Here is a 16,356-nt window from a genome sequence, read left to right as displayed (position 1 = left end):
AATTAATGTTTTGCGAAGCGATGTGTCTCGATCTCTCCAAGCAGACGAAACTTGAGGAGACTTTATGTGCTTTTTATATAGAATAGCTTCCAAGGGTGGCAACTCTGAATGCTCCAAGCCGGTTGACAGTTGCCTCCCTTCGCGGGTTTTTTTTCCAAAAAAAGCAATCTGCCACCGTTTAAATTTACCTTTTGTTGCGAGAAAAAAAAATGTGCTATTGATTTATTTTTGTTCAGGACAAATGTCCTATCACTTTTGCATTGTCCAGGACATTTGTCCTATGCCACCTCTTGTGGATGTGAGCCCCTGCCCCCAATGCCTTCTGTCTAATGGTGACTGCTCACCTTCTGTCTAATGGTGACTGCTCACCTTTTGTTTCCATGCTCACTGCCCCTAATGCCTTCTGTCTAATGGTGACTGCTCACCTTCTGTCTAATGGTGACGCAGCTCACCTTCTGTCTAATGGTGACTGCTCACCTTCTGTCTAATGGTGACTGCTCACCTTCTGTCTAATGGTGACTATCACCTTTTGTCTAATATGACTGCTCACCTTCTGTCTAATGGTGACTGCTCACCTTTTGTCTAATATGACTGCTCACCTTCTGTCTAATGGTGACTATCACCTTCTGTCTAATGGTGACTATCACCTTTTGTCTAATGGTGACTATCACCTTTTGTCTAATATGACTGCTCAACTTCTGTCTAATGGTGACTGCTCACCTTCTGTCTAATGGTGACTATCACCTTTTGTCTAATATGACTGCTCACCTTCTGTCTATTATGACTGCTCACCTTCTGTTTAATGGTGACTGCTCACCTTCTGTCTGATGGTGACTATCACCTTTTGTCTAATATGACTGCTCACCTTCTGTCTAATATGACTGCTCACCTTCTGTCTAATGGTGACTATCACCTTTTGTCTAATATGACTGCTCACCTTCTGTCTAATGGTGACTGCTCACCTTCTGTCTAATGGTGACTGCTCACTTTCTGTCTAATGGTGACTGCTCACCTTCTGTCTAATGGTGACTGCTCACCTTCTGTCTAATGGTGACTGCTCACCTTCTGTCTAATGGTGACTGCTCACCTTCTGTCTAATGGTGACTGCTCACCTTCTGTCTAATGGTGACTGCTCACCTTCTGTCTAATGGTGACTGCTCACCTTCTGTCTAATGGTGACTGCTCACCTTCTGTCTAATGGTGACTGCTCACCTTCTGTCTAATGGTGACTGCTCACCTTCTGTCTAATGGTGACTGCTCACCTTCTGTCTAATGGTGACTGCTCACCTTCTGTCTAATGGTGACTGCTCACCTTCTGTCTAATGGTGACTGCTCACCTTCTGTCTAATGGTGACTGCTCACCTTCTGTCTAATATGACTGCTCACCTTCTGTCTAATGGTGACTGCTCACCTTTTGTCTAATATGACTGCTCACCTTCTGTCTAATGGTGACTATCACCTTTTGTTTTCAATGACATAGCATGTAAACAGCAACCCTCGTTTACTTTTAAGACTTTTGGAAATCTGAGAAAACAGGGTTTTAGAAAGGAGGGAGTCCTTTAAAATGGGGGTAATTTACAGAGGTTATGAACAGAAAGTCTGAGAAAACAGGGTTTTAGAACAGGAGGGAGTCCTTTAAAATGGGGGTAATTTACAGAGGTTATGAACAGAAAGTCTGAGAAAACAGGGTTTTAGAAAGGAGGGAGTCCTTTAAAATGGGGGTAATTTACAGAGGTTATGAACAGAAAGTCTGAGAAAACAGGGTTTTAGAAAGGAGGGAGTCCTTTAAAATGGGGGTAATTTACAGAGGTTATAAACAAAAAGTCTGAGAAAACAGGGTTTTAGAAAGGAGGGAGTCCTTTAAAATGGGGGTAATTTACAGAGGTTATGAACAGAAAGTCTGAGAAAACAGGGTTTTAGAAAGGAGGGAGTCCTTTAAAATGGGGGTAATTTACAGAGGTTATGAACAGAAAGTCTGAGAAAACAGGGTTTTAGAAAGGAGGGAGTCCTTTAAAATGGGGGTAATTAACAGAGGTTATGAACAGAAAGTCTGAGAAAACATGGTCTTGAAAAGGAGGGAGTCTTACATATTTTTTTGTTAAGGGCCCTGTTCCACTGTACTTATCTTTGTGATTGTGCAACAGGGTCCATAGAGAAGCTGACACAAACCACGCGGCAGAATTCCTCAAGTGACGGAGCTCTGAACGATGTCGTCATCACGCCCAGGATCCGGATCCGCAAAGTCATGAAGGACGCCAGCACGCAAACCATTGTCAGCTGCTTCGAAAAGATCAAAAGACAAACATCAGTAAGAAAAATGCTTTGAATTGTTTGTTGGGTAGAGTTTTCCTAAAAAGTGTGTGTTATTGATATATATTCAAACCTGCCCATGTGACCACCTCTTGTTAATGACCAGCCCAAAGGATCCCGTACTATTTTGTTCCTACATAATGACCAGCCCAAAGGATCCCGTACTATTGTGTTCCTACATAATGACCACCCCAAAGGATCCCGTACTATTGGTTTCCTACATAATGAACCTTTCTATGACAACCACCTGTTTATAAGGACTACTTTTGGGGGGTCCCTTGGGGGGTTGTTACAGACAGGTTCAACTGTATGTCAAACAAGTGAGCAAAGTGAAGATGAAGGAAGAATGATGTGAGTGCAGTTTGGTGAGAGGAAAGGGTTGGGTTATAGAGAGAGAGAGGAGGACGTTTAGAGGAATGTGGTGTGTGTATATCTGCTAGTGCACTTTGTGTTTGAGGTACAATGACTCATTTTGCAAATGCGCTACACTCAGATTACTCATAACATGTCTTTTCAAAATTGTTTTAATGTCCAGTTCATGTTTTCTAACTTGATTCCTTTCTTGTGGGTGGAATATAGGTTTTGATTTTTTTTAAACATTATTCCAATTATGTGTATCTTCAGGTTTTGTGTGTGTGTTTTGTTTTATTTTGATGTGTGTGTGTGTGTGTGTGTGTGTGTGTGTGTGTGGGTGCATGCGTGTGTGTGTGTGTGTGTGTGTGTCTGTGTCTCATATGTGTGTGTGTGTGTGTGTGTGTGTGTGTGTGTGTGTGTGTGTGTGTGTGTGTGTGTGTGTGTGTGTGTGTGTGTGTGTGTGTGTGTGTCTCATCATATGTGTGTGTGTGTGTATTGAATCATGCACTGTCTTTGAACATAACTTGTGCCTCTTTGTTGACAGGAGCCGATTGGAAGGGCCACAACTCCACCGACCCCGAGAGATGCTCTCCCGCGTTCCATGTCCTGGATGCAGGAAGGAGAACCTGCCGTTATAGAGGTGGAGGTCACCCGATTCTAGCCGGGGAAAAACTGTATGCTTTCATTGTCACACGCTGTTATGAAGTGGAAATCACTCCTTTCTCACTGGAGCAGCAACAAGCATCAAGCAACAAGCAACAAGCAACACCCTGCTGTCTGGAAAGTGCATGGAGATCCCTTGTTTCCCAAACGCAACAAAGAAATACTTTGCAAATTCAATCTTGGCCAAGCCACTGTTATGGAGGAGGAAATCTCATTTGTGAAGGCAACCGTGAAACTCTTCAAGTTTGGCCCGTTGTTATGGAATGTAAATCTCATTTCTGAAAGCAACCGTGAAACTCTTCAAGCTCGGCCCATTGCTATGGAGGTGGAAATCTCTCAGTTGTGAATGCTACAGTGATAAAGTTCACTCTAAAACTTTATTTTGTGTGACAGTCGAACACCATTTGGCCTCCTGTGATAGGTATGGAGGAAAACTGAATTCTGGTGGTGTTAAACAACGTGCTGTGATAGAACTGTTTTCAGTCTGAAGACAACTTTTTCCTCTCTTCACTCATTCTGTTCCATCTTTGACATTGAATCATATGCCTCCTGTGGTAGGTTTAGAGATTACCTCAGTTCTTATGGAATCAGCTGTTCTTATGATTTCCGCTTTAACCTCCATGCGTTTATTATGTTTGTATGTGAAACTCCCTGAAAAAAGAGACTTGAAGTGAAGTAATGGAGAACAGATGGGTTGAAAAATGTTCATCATGTTTGTGCTTTGTGAAGTCAGTATGTTGCCTGAAAAACAGCCAAATCATGTTTGTGCTTTGTGAAGTCAGTATGTTGCCAGTGAAAAACAGCCAAATCATGTTTGTGCTTTGTGAAGTCAGTATGTTGTCTGAAAAACATCATGTTTGTGCTTTGTGAAGTCAGTATGTTGCCACTGAAAAACATCATGTTTGTGCTTTGTGAAGTCAGTATGTTGCCACTGAAAAACATGTTTGTGCTTTGTGAAGTATGTTGCCACTGAAAAACATCATGTTTGTGCTTTGTGAAGTCAGTATGTTGCCTGAAAAACAGCCAAGTTTTGACATGATTTTAGGAACTCACTTGCGCCGAACTTGCCAGTTCATTTTTTTTTTGGCGCCGAATTTGCCAGTTCATAAGATTAGCAGGTCTAAGACTATGAGTGACACAACCGTCGAACGCTGAAGAAGATTAAGGTTCTAGAAACTTGAGACCTTTTGTGGTTCTGTGTGGGATGTGCTCATTTGTTTCAGTGGAACTTACCAAATGGTGATGTGATTTCACAGCTTATTTTTCAAGTGCACCTTGTGCAAAGACTTTGCCAAAAGAGGAAAGCCAGGACACAATTTTGCAGGGGAGTTGGTTACCTCCCTTGTCACTTCATTCACAATCAACGTTCCATTTGTATGGAGGTTGTACAGGCACATACGTGGACGCTTAATGCCACCCCCCGTTGATATCACAAACTCAGTGGTATTTATCCAACACATATCTCTCGTGATAAATAATTGTGAAAATGATGGACTACAAAACGGACGCAGGTCAAATAAGAGAAAGGAGAAGAAGACAGCGGTGATTGATGGGCATCAACTTTGCACCTGAGAAAATAAAAAGTATGACAGAGTTGTGTGCTAACTAGCACCCTCTGTATGCTTCCCAAGCTGTTAATGGGCTGTAACGCTATTATCAGTCGAAAGTTTATACACAAGTGTTCTTGAGAGAAAACGGCCCTATGCCCTATCATGTATTTCTGTGGTCAACTTTCAAGAATTATTAGTGATTCTTCTGTGGTAGATATAATAAACTTCAAATATACGCTGGATATAAATTTTAAAATATTCCAGTCTTCATACACGAAGATGAGATTTTGGCCTACAAGAATTTGTCAGGTCTAAACCTAGATGTTTCAAAGCGTGAAAATATCATCGAAGGTATGACCAGTGTGGTCTGGGTTATTCTAGATTTTTCTTATGCAATTTTGTTAATATTTGTTTTGTTGGTTGTAAGACTAAATAATGCTGTGCTTATGTGTTGGGCCATTAATAATTTAATAGGCCAGTCATCATTGTGTTGGGCCATTAATAATTTAATAGGCAAGTGAAATTTGTCAGTGCTAAGTGTGTATTGGTTAGCACCGACCATAAGATTATAACAGTGCTAAGTGTGTATTGGTTAGCACCGACCATAAGATTATAACAGTGCTAAGTGTGTATTGGTTAGCACCGACCAAACATCTAGAGGAAAGAGATATTGTACACGATCTGCATAATATAATTTTGTGTGCATTTATGCTTCAGTAACTGACTTGGATAATGTAGCAAACAGCATACATGTGCGTGTATGTTTGTACAGTATTGTTCACTGATAAAGCTGTGTATGTCTGTACTGTATTGTTCACTGATAAAGCTGTGTATGTTTGTACAGTATTTTTCACTGATAAAGCTGTGTATGTTTGTACAGTATTTTTCACTGATAAAGCTGTGGTTTGTAAATAAGGAAGCTCTGTGGCCGAAGGATTTGACTTAATTACTGAGTTTGTAAACAGATAAGTAAACGGAATGTTTATGCTTGTTACAAATGTTAGTGTTTCTGTGAATTTGAAATATTAAGCTATTTTGAAAGATAGCTAGTATTGTGGTGTAATACCTTGAAGATTTGTCAGCACCAGGCATGGTGCAAATACCTCTTGTCATGTGTGGTTAGAGGTTATATTTGAAGCAGCAGCTAGTCCTTGAGCAGCAACGTGTTGTGGATCCTCCCTTTTAGGACCTCAGAAAGTCTGAGATAAAATGGGGGTCAATTTACAGAGGTTATGGAGAGAAAGTCTGAGATAAAAGGGTCTTAAAAAGGAGGGGAGGGGGGTCTTAAAAGGGGGTTCCACTGTACTACAAGGTGTAATGTGTACTTAGTTATAAAACTTGTAAGTAAAGACTCTCACCATTTCTGTTATTTTGCTGAGAGCAATATAAGCAGGAAGCATGACAAGCGTTTGATAAAGTATGGCACAAGGGCCTCATTAGGAAACTGGAAGCAATCGGAATACGTGGACGGCTCTTAATCTGGTTCCAAGATTACCTCTCTGGGCGTAAACAGGCAGTTGTTTTAAAAGGAAATAAGTCAATATATTTACCCGTCTCAGCAGGAGTGCCACAAGGATCAGCATTAGGCCCTACGTTGTTCCTCGTTTATATTAACGATATAGTTAAAAATATTGAATCTGTTATTAAATTATTCGCTGATGACACAAATTTATCCATTGAAAATCCTGTTCTCAGAGCCGAGATTTTAAATTCAGACCTGAGTAAAATTTTTGAATGGGCAAAAAAGTGGAAAGTTCTTTTCAATCAAACTAAAACCGAATTATTAAATTTAGGCAGGCAACAGAATCCGGATTTTACTGAATTAAAGTTTGGCGATAACACATTACAAGATGTAGAAAAGCACAAGCACCAATAGGTGTAATCGTTCAAAATAATTGTAAATGGGAGTCCCAAACAAAATCTATCGTAGCCAAATGCCGCTTATTGATTTCTTGTCTGCGCTCATATAAATATAGATTAAGCAGAAAATCCCTAGAGAACATGTATAAATCATTCATATTGCCAAGTATTGATTACGCAGACGTTGTATGGGATAATTGCACTACCGGATTGGCAGATGAATTAGGTCTTCACTTAGAGGCAATACGCGAGGAACAAGTCACCGACAATTATATCAAGAATCGGGTTTTACTGCACTCTCTGAACGACACAATTGAACGCCATAGATTAATATTATTTCATAAAATTGTTCATAACAAAGTTCCCCCTTATTTAAGTGCTGAACTCCCACCTCTCGTATCTGCAGAAAACCCGTATCACAGGAGACACCCATTAGAACGCAAGATTCCATCGTATAAAACAGAATTGTATAAATCATCGTTTTTCCCATCAACACATCTATGGATTGCCTTGCTTGATGAAATCAAACTTATCGAATCCATAAACCAATTTAAAAGATATTTAACTGCTAACGATCCGTATTTTTATATTGGAGAACGACAGGTCCAAGTGATTCACAGTAAATTAAGGTTAGGCATGACCGATTTAAACCAGCACCTAGTCGATAGGCATTTGAGCAATAATCCAGCGTGTGCCTGTGGCCACGCATCAGAAGAGTCGTAAAACACTTTCTTTTAGATTGCCCTCAATACGATAGAGACCGAACCAGAACAATAAGTACTCTCCCCACTGATCAAATTACGATATCAACACTCTTATTTGGTGATGCAAGTTTGTCAAAAGAATTAAACGAATCTGTTTTTGATAAAGTCCAGGAATATATTATTTCAACTGGCCGACTTGGGGCAAAACGAATTTGAGTGCAGTATGCCCCATTCATTATAGATAATTTAAGTCTAAATTTAATTAAGAAGTTATAGCGATTGTTATTGGTATATATATGCAATTGTGATGTATACTTTTATGTACTCTCTCTCTCTCTCTCTCTCTCTCTCTCTCTCTCTCTCTCTCTCTCTCTCTCTCTCTCTCTCTCTCTCTCTCTCTCTCTCTCTCTCTCTCTCTTTCTCTCTCTTTCTCTCTCGCTTACTCTCTCTCTCTCTCGCTCTACTTTCCTCTCTCTCTTTCCCTTTTATATTCTTTGTCCATTCTATTGTCGTGTCCTGTCTCCATTATGCCTTTGCTTTTTGTCAAATATGTATAAATATATATATATATGTATGTTTGCACATTTTGTTTGTTTCTCATTTGTTTTGGTTTAAAAAGTACTTGTCGAAGTCTCGTCGCAAGTTATCGTAATCCATATGTTAAATTCTCCCGTTAGGGTCACCACCATAAGCTTGAGCTTGTTGATGATCCGTAACATGTATCATGTTCAAATACATATAAATTGTTGAATAAACACTGTTTAAACCAAGCATGACAAATGTCGACCTGCATCAGTGACAGTGCAGTTCATTCACAGAAAATACCTGTTGTTCTGCGGCTGTCTATTCAACTTTCTTTTTCACTAACTATTTTCATTTCATATTTGTAGTAATCTGTTACATCGTGGAGAAATATCTCTTGTTTGATAACACAGTTTGTTGTGCATGGCTTGCTTCTTCTTTTCTTTAGTTGTATATGTTGTTTCTATTGTATTATGAATGTACATGTACATACGGCTTCTTTGTTTATATGTTGTTTAGACTTCATTCTCCCGCAGTGGGGCACTGCGGTTATGAAATTAAAGGCCCCTCCTGTTTTTGGAACCGCAGGAGCTTTCTAGTTTGCTGTTAGGTAGATTTTTGGTTCCTCTTTCCTGTCATGCTCTCTTTTTCTTCATGAATTCTTTTCTTTTTTCTGCCTTCTTGCTCATTCACCTGTATTTTTTCCAAAAATCTCTTCTCTTGCCGCTTGTCTCGCGATTCATGTATAGTTTAATCTGTTAGTGTTCTGATGTAAGTCCAGCAGTAGATAGGTTAAGCCTATTTTAACATACTGGAAACTGGTAATCTTCCAGTAGGTATTAATTTCGTTTTACTAAAGCCTGCTGGGACACAAGTAATAGGTTAGTGCATTTGTAAACAGGAATCGCTTGACAAGTGGCCCCCTTCATCCCCCCCTTCCTCGTCCTGATATGGCTCTGCGTAGTAGGCTGGACGTTAAGCAACAAATAAACAAACAAACAAAAGACTTCATTCAAATCAAGTAAAATCTCAGTTACATTTCATTATAAATTAACGATTACATGCTGTACTAGGGATTTTTTTCAATTTCATTAGTTTGTTTGTTGTTGTTTTTTTTTTAACCTGCACAGTGTGGTTGTGAAATGTGATATGGAAACAGTGACGTTGTTAACATTAACTCCAGTGTGTGAGTTGTAAATGTGTGTTGGAATCATGACATCATTTAACATAGAAAAGTACCTGAATTGGTTGCTGGAGTGGGTTTTTTTATTAAAATTATTTAACATGTACGATTATAGTGACAGAAAGTTGCTGTGAAAGTTTAGTTGATTGTGCTCTTTGAATATCTGAATTAGAATACAAATAGGCAGTGTGTGTGTGTGTGTGTGTGTGTGTGTGTGTGTGTGTGTGTGTGTGTGTGACACTGTGTGTGTGACACTGTGTGTGTGTTGCTGTGTGTGTGTGTGTGTGTGTGTGTGTGTGTGTGTGTTCGTGTGTGTGTGTATGTGTGTGTGTGTGAGTCTGTGTGTATATGAACTCACAGCTTGTATTGTAATTTATTGAGCATATTTGAAAGAATGCTTGCAGACTTGAGAATAAATCTCAGTGTTTGATAGAAAAAATACTGTGATGTTTATTCAGGCACATGTGTTGCGATTATGCATGGAGCAGATCTGTGTTCCCTGTGATTGTTTTATGTGTGAAATAGCTCTTTGTGATCATGTGAAAATTAGCTCTTTGTGATCATGTGAAATAGCTCTGTGATCGTGTGAAATAGCTCTTTGTGATCATTCACCACTTTTATTTTTCATACATATGTAATTTGATATATATATATATATATATATATATATTGTGTAATGTGTTTTTTTAGTCTGACATTTTTCATATACACATGGTGAAATGAGACGCTCTGTGATATAATATTTTTCATCTTTCATCTTGTTTTGTCCATTGTCTTTCATGTGACTTATTCCAAAACAGGTGACTAGTATTTCCCCTCATATATTAGTTAAAAGTAAACCTGTATACAAACATGACACTGTTTTGAGGAAAGGTTTATTTTCAGTCTTCACAATAGAACAGTGGTGAAGTTGTTACTTAATATTACCGTATACTAAGGCGGTATACAGTGTTAGCATTAACCGGAACCTGTTGGCATTTCACTCATTTTTATGTGAAAATACCAGAAAAATGATCGCCAGCCGGGTTAATCTGACTGGTTGTGATTGAATATGATAGTTGTTCATATCAAACTAGAAATGGGGGGGGGGGGGGTCTTAAATGTGGGGAGGGAGGTGTGTCTTAAAAAATTGTTCCACGTACTGTACTCGTTTACAAAACCATGTAGCGTGAACATTGTGTACTGTGTAAATATTTAGCTTTGTTTTTATACATTAGATATATAGACGGTGAGTTAATTTGTTTCAGCCCATTTATTTACCATACATTGTATGTATCAAATAACCAAAGGGAAGTAACCGCTCTTAATGCATACGACATGTGTAATAGAGTAAGCGAGAGTTGTACGGTACCTTTTCTCCTGGCACCTGAGAGAACAAAGGTTCCGTACAACTCTCGCTTACTCTATTACACATGTGGTATGCATTAAGAGTGATTACTTCCCTTTGGTTATTTGATATCTTAACATCGCTCTGCCTCATTCTGTTTGAAATACATTGTATGTGTTACAGACCTGGGAACCCATACGATTTCGCCGTATTTTGTACGCATGATTGTCGAGAATACGCTCAGTACGGTCAGTGGGACAAAAATACGACGAGAAAAATTCCTAGACTACTTTTCTTCACAAGCCCATCCTGAAGCCGATCCAGTATTTTGGCACATGATTAAGTCACTATATTAGCCGCTGTACAAAAAAATATAATCGGATCGTGTCAATCGATCAAAACAACCAGGCAAACGAAAGTACATGTACGGTATTTGGCGAAATCGGCTCTGAGAATAAACAAGTGAAACAAAGAAGAAAAGTGAAAAAGTTTGAAGAAAAATATCACACACACACACAATTTCTAACCAACACACACATGTAGTCCCACCCGGAATAAGCTTTTTTGGGATGATTTATGACTTTTGCGCACATTTCGAGCAGACGAAAACACAACATGGCGGCTCTCGCTCCTCCAACTATCGTGAGACACAAAAAAATGAAATCTCGCGCGCGCGAGATCCTGATACATCCGGTGTTTCTCTGTACGCTTTTTTTTTTTTTTTTTTTTTTTTTCTTTCTTCTTCTTTCTCTGTACGCTTGTCACGACGACTTGTTGACAAACGAAGATTTGCGAATGAAAGAAAAAAGCGCTGAGTCTTGAGTAGAAAGCTAATAAAGTACCGGTAATCGCTAATCGAGCGAAATGAAAATCCGCGGCGACTTCCATTAGGTGAATGCTATTCAAGTTTAGGTAACGTTTTAGCCGCATCTTTTTATAAGCGGCAATGCGATTTTTTTTTTTTAAAGTCGCGGCTTGTAGTCCGTCAAATACGGTACAGTTTTTGTCAGTAAAAATTGAAAAAAAGCATTTGTTTTAAATGTATAGGTAAACTTAATTAACGGTGTGACGGACGCGCATGAGGCATGTTTTAATCATGGATGTGCAAACGCTGTGTGGAGTACGCTCATTTTTTTGAAAATACACCAAGTTTGTTTGAGAATACTCAAAGTGCAAAACAGGGGTTCCCAGGTCTGGTGTTAGTCTTGCAATCAGAAAATACATATGTACTGTAATTGGTCTTGCAAACAAATGTGAGTGCTGTACAGAAAAGTTATATAATACTTTCCATTTTTGTACTAACAGAAAAGATGAATCTGTGCAATACTTGCTTTCACGATCTGTACATTACAGTAGGAAAATTGTGCATTTATGAAATGAATTATGTAAGTGTACATTATATTTTGATGTGTTTATTTACAGTCACTGGCAGGTGTTTGTCAGTAATAATGTTCTGCACCAACTTATAATGTTTGGACAGGAATGAAATAAACTAACAAAGGGAATCAAACACAACCATAAATGAGTTCTCATGCAGAACCAGTCTCCAGGGTCGATGTACACAAAGTGAAAGTGGGTGCTACCCAGCTGGGTGGGAGCCATCCACGGGGTCTGATTGGTTGAAATCACATTAACAAATCTCATATTCAACCCCCCGCAGGTTAGGGGGAAGAATTTACCCGATGCTCCCCAGCATGTCGTAAGAGGCGACTAACGGATTCTGTTTCTCCTTTTACCCTTGTTAAGTGTTTCTTGTATAGAATTATGATAGTCAATGTTTGTAAAGATTTTAGTCAAGCAGTATGTAAGAAATGTGTTAAGTCCTTTGTACTGGAAACTTGCATTCTCCCAGTACGTTGCAAGCCCCTGGAGCAAATTTTTTATTAGTGCTTTTGTGAACAAGAAACAATTGACAAGTGGCTCTATCCCATCTCCGCCCTTCCCCTGTCTCGATATAACCTTTGTGGTTGAAAACGACGTTAAACACCAAATAAAGAAAGAAAGAAAGGTTTGAACACTGTATTGATCTAACTGTGTATCTTGGTTATAATTTATGTTTGAACACTGTATTGATCTAACTGTGTAACTTGGTTATAATTTATGTTTGAACACTGTATTGATCTAACTGTGTAACTTGGTTATAATTTATGTTTGAACACTGTATTGATCTAACTGTGTAACTTGGTTATAATTTATGTTTGAACACTGTATTGATCTAACTGTGTAACTTGGTTATAATTTATGTTTGAACACTGTATTGATCTAACTGTGTAACTTGGTTATAATTTATGTTTGAACACTGTATTGATCTAACTGTGTAACTTGGTTATAATTTATGTTTGAACACTGTATTGATCTAACTGTGTAACTTGGTTATAATTTATGTTTGAACACTGTATTGATCTAACTGTGTAACTTGGTTATAATTTATGTTTGAACACTGTTTTGTTCGCTTTGTTCATTAGTTTTGTGTATTATGAATGTACAGAGTAATAAGAACATTGTTCAAATTATGCATGCAGGCTCATTGTGCATTTTGTAGATAAGGTAAGCAGCTCTAGAGTTACGTTTTACTATCTCTACTTGAATTTTTGTTTTGTACATAAATTACTCATACTTTTGTATTTGTTGTTGATGATTTACATAGTCACTATAGTTGTTCAGGTATGAAGATTAGGACAGTAATGGGTGAGGTAGCATGTACTTTAACAGAGTTATGACACTATGACATTATCTGTGTGTGTGTGTGGGACAAAAAGTTTTAGTCCAGTACTTTGCTATATGTCCCGTGTACATTTCGGAGTTGAGAGAATTTCTCACTTGATTTGAGTCAAGGGGTACCCAGACATGAAAAATCACGGAGTTGATCGGGCACCACCCTGGTACATTTTGCGTAATGGCCGAATCCAAGATGGCCGCCATCGGCCGCATTGAAAATCCTAACTTTTGTGTTTTTGACAATATTTTCACTTGCAATACCTCTAATCCAAATGATTTTGATGTGTTGAGTTCATTTCTGGTATTATTTTGTTTATTTGGGGTCATCTTGGCCTAATCCAATATGGCCGCCATCGGCCGCAGTGACAATCCTAATTTTTGCGTGTTTGACAATATAACCACTTGTAATACCTCTAATCCAACTGATTTTGATGTGCTGAGTTCATTTCTGGTATTATTTTGTCCCTTTGCAGTCATTTTGGCCTTCAAATGCCATGTTCAATGTAATGTTCGTATACTGATGACCTTATCCGTAACCTGTGACAATTTTTTTAGCAATAATCCCAGGTGTAGTAATCTAAATAGAAGCGTTTAAGCATGTACAAACAAACAAACAGACAAACAAACACAATAAAGCAAACAAGAGGGAATTCTTGATCAGTTTGATCCGCCTGGGTGACTCGGAAGGCGACCCTCCTCAAATCTGGGCTGCCGTGCACACACTTGTGTCTTCTGCAGTAGTGCCAATGATTCGTGTTGGCTTCCTTCCCGTGGTACCAAGACCCATTACTGAGCGTGCTACAGTGAGACACTGTCTCACAAACTTTCAAAGTTGTCGCAGACAGCTGAACCAAGCATCAATGGCAGTTTGGTGCGATGAAGGCGTGTTCGCTGTGGCAGCAGATGTTTACCTGCATGAGACAGAACAGTTCAAGGATCTGCTCCTTTGCTTGGGACCCTTCCACTGGACTCGCATTCTGCTCAGGTGCCAGGGCAAACTGCTTCAAGGTTCTGGCCTGGATGACGCGCTGGTTGAATGTGGCGTGTTTGGACGTGGAGTGATCGAGTCGGCCTTGAATGGCAGCCATTATGTCCGAGCTCTCACTGGAATGCTGATTGTGGAGGACCTGATTCGGTCGCTCCAGTGGCAGATGTTCTGGCAACACAAAGAAGAAACTGCATATCCAGAGCTAGAGCAGGTGAAGGCTCTGCAAACTTCACTTGCTGCAAACATGCGTTGTTCTGAGGAGTTCAAGACCCTGAGTGGACAAGTTGAGAAGTTGTATCGGGACTTTGTGGAGTTTGAGAAGGAGTGTGAGGCCAAGTCTGAGCTCTGCCAATTCTTTGGTGTTTGGCTGCGGATAGTCGCCGTCATCAAAAACACTGTTGCCTCCGACAGAGAAGGAAATTGGAATCTACATGCAGCTAGTGTCGAGGACTCTATGCCGATCTTTGCAGAATTTGACTGCATCAATTATCGGCGTTACGGCTCGTGGTATCTTGAGCAAATCAAGGTGCTAGAGTTCACCCATCCTGAGCTCTATCGACGATTCTCTATGGGCCAGTGGGTTGGTCAGGATCGTCCAGGCTGGTTCTGTGCTGTAGGAGGCGACATGAAGGTTGAGCAGACCATCCAGCGAGTGTCCAAGGGACCTGGAGGTCACTATGTAGTGGGAGCTACACGAAATGCTGGTTCTGTGGCAGAATTTGAACTCTTGTTCCACGAGATTGGGTGTATAACCAATCTCCTCAACCAGCTCACCACCAACCACCCCATGGACCACACAGAAAGCCATCTTCGGCATGCTCTAAGCTCTACTCGCCGTGTCAAATTCAATCAGAATGTTGAGAAGCTGCTAGACTTTGTGATTGAGTGACAGAATCCTTACTCGGTGGTGGTTCAAGAACCCGTGCCACTGCATCACCTGTTGACCAAGCTGGCTGTTGACCGACAAGTGGCTGAGCGTCTTCTCAAGTGTCTCGAGAAGGGCGAGCGTGTCTATCAGTCATACAGGCAGGAGGTGCTGGTCGAGAAGACCAAGAAAATGAGCGCAACCATATCAAAGAGGAAGCTGCCCCAGTTCAACGAACAGCCACAGAAAACACCAGCAACCATTCTCACAGAAAAGAAGGATCTCTCATCCAAGGACGTTGCGGAGGCACAGAGAAGCATGGACATTGCAAAGGAGCGTGGCATGGACATCAAGCAGATACTTGATCACGATCTGCTGCCAGTGACTCCACTGTTTGATGGTGATCTTCCCGCTCACGCCAACAAGTCAGCACTTGTTGTTGAAATTGAATCTCAACTGGACCTCACTCAATGGAATCTGACGTTTCTTCTCCCCACTCATGTTGTGGTGGACTTCATGTCAAAGATGCGACAGATGCCGCTAGCAGAATTTTCTACCCTCGGGGATGTAGTCACTGCAGTCATCACATCAGCCACAAGCCTCTGCCATGAGTCGGACTACATTCACCTGGTGCTAGATTCATACATTGAATTTTCCCTGAAAGAAGGAGAGCGCATGAGGCGAACTAATGTGACGCCTATTGACATTATTGGCATGAACGCAAACACACCCATCCCTCGGCAGCTTGATAAGTTTTGGGCATCCGAGAAGAACAAACGGAATCTTCAGCTGCTGGTTCGAGATATGGTGAGCAATCGAGCTGAAGGAAATCCTGTCATCATCGCCAGCTCTGTCGTCTCTGATGATGAGGTGCTTCCAGCCAAAGCAGCTGGCGGTGAAGAAATCTCGGACCTGCACAGCTGGATTGAAGAGGCAGACGCCAGACTGGTGGTACATGTGGAGTGGGCCGTTTGTGTCAAACAGTGCAAGAGAGTTGTAGTATGTTCCAACGACACGGACACGTTCGCTCTACTGCTTCACTACACCCCTCAGTTCCAAGCGCTGGGGTTGAAGGAAATCTGGCAGCAGTACAGTACAGGTGAGAAGCGGCGGATGCTTCCACTGCACCTACTAGCAGTTTCTAAGCTTGGAGCACTGCTGGCCAAGTGTGTGATCAAAGCACACATACTGACTGGAGATGACTGTATGAGTAAGGTTGGAACGAAGCACGCTGCTATAGCCACTGACCCTGTACGGTATCTGATGAACTTTGGAGAGACAGACAGCTTGTCAGAGCAAGATGAAGCTCTGG

General features: G+C 40.4%; 1 protein-coding gene across 1 annotated transcript in view; it reads left to right on the top strand.

The window, feature by feature from the left end:
* LOC138969604 (uncharacterized) overlaps nucleotides 1–10,658 on the top strand; it is a gene marked incomplete at its 5' end in the record, with an annotated part of 53,845 nt that extends 43,187 nt beyond the window's left edge. The window contains 2 exon segments of the mRNA XM_070342461.1: nucleotides 2,145–2,308; nucleotides 3,209–10,658. Of these exon segments, the coding sequence (XP_070198562.1) occupies nucleotides 2,145–2,308; nucleotides 3,209–3,325 (281 nt within the window).
* Nucleotides 10,659–16,356: the final 5,698 nt, after the last annotated feature.

The sequence above is a fragment of the Littorina saxatilis genome, linkage group LG6 (genome assembly GCF_037325665.1).
Source record: "Littorina saxatilis isolate snail1 linkage group LG6, US_GU_Lsax_2.0, whole genome shotgun sequence".
Taxonomy (NCBI): domain Eukaryota; kingdom Metazoa; phylum Mollusca; class Gastropoda; order Littorinimorpha; family Littorinidae; genus Littorina; species Littorina saxatilis.
This window is presented reverse-complemented; position numbering and strand designations above follow the sequence as displayed.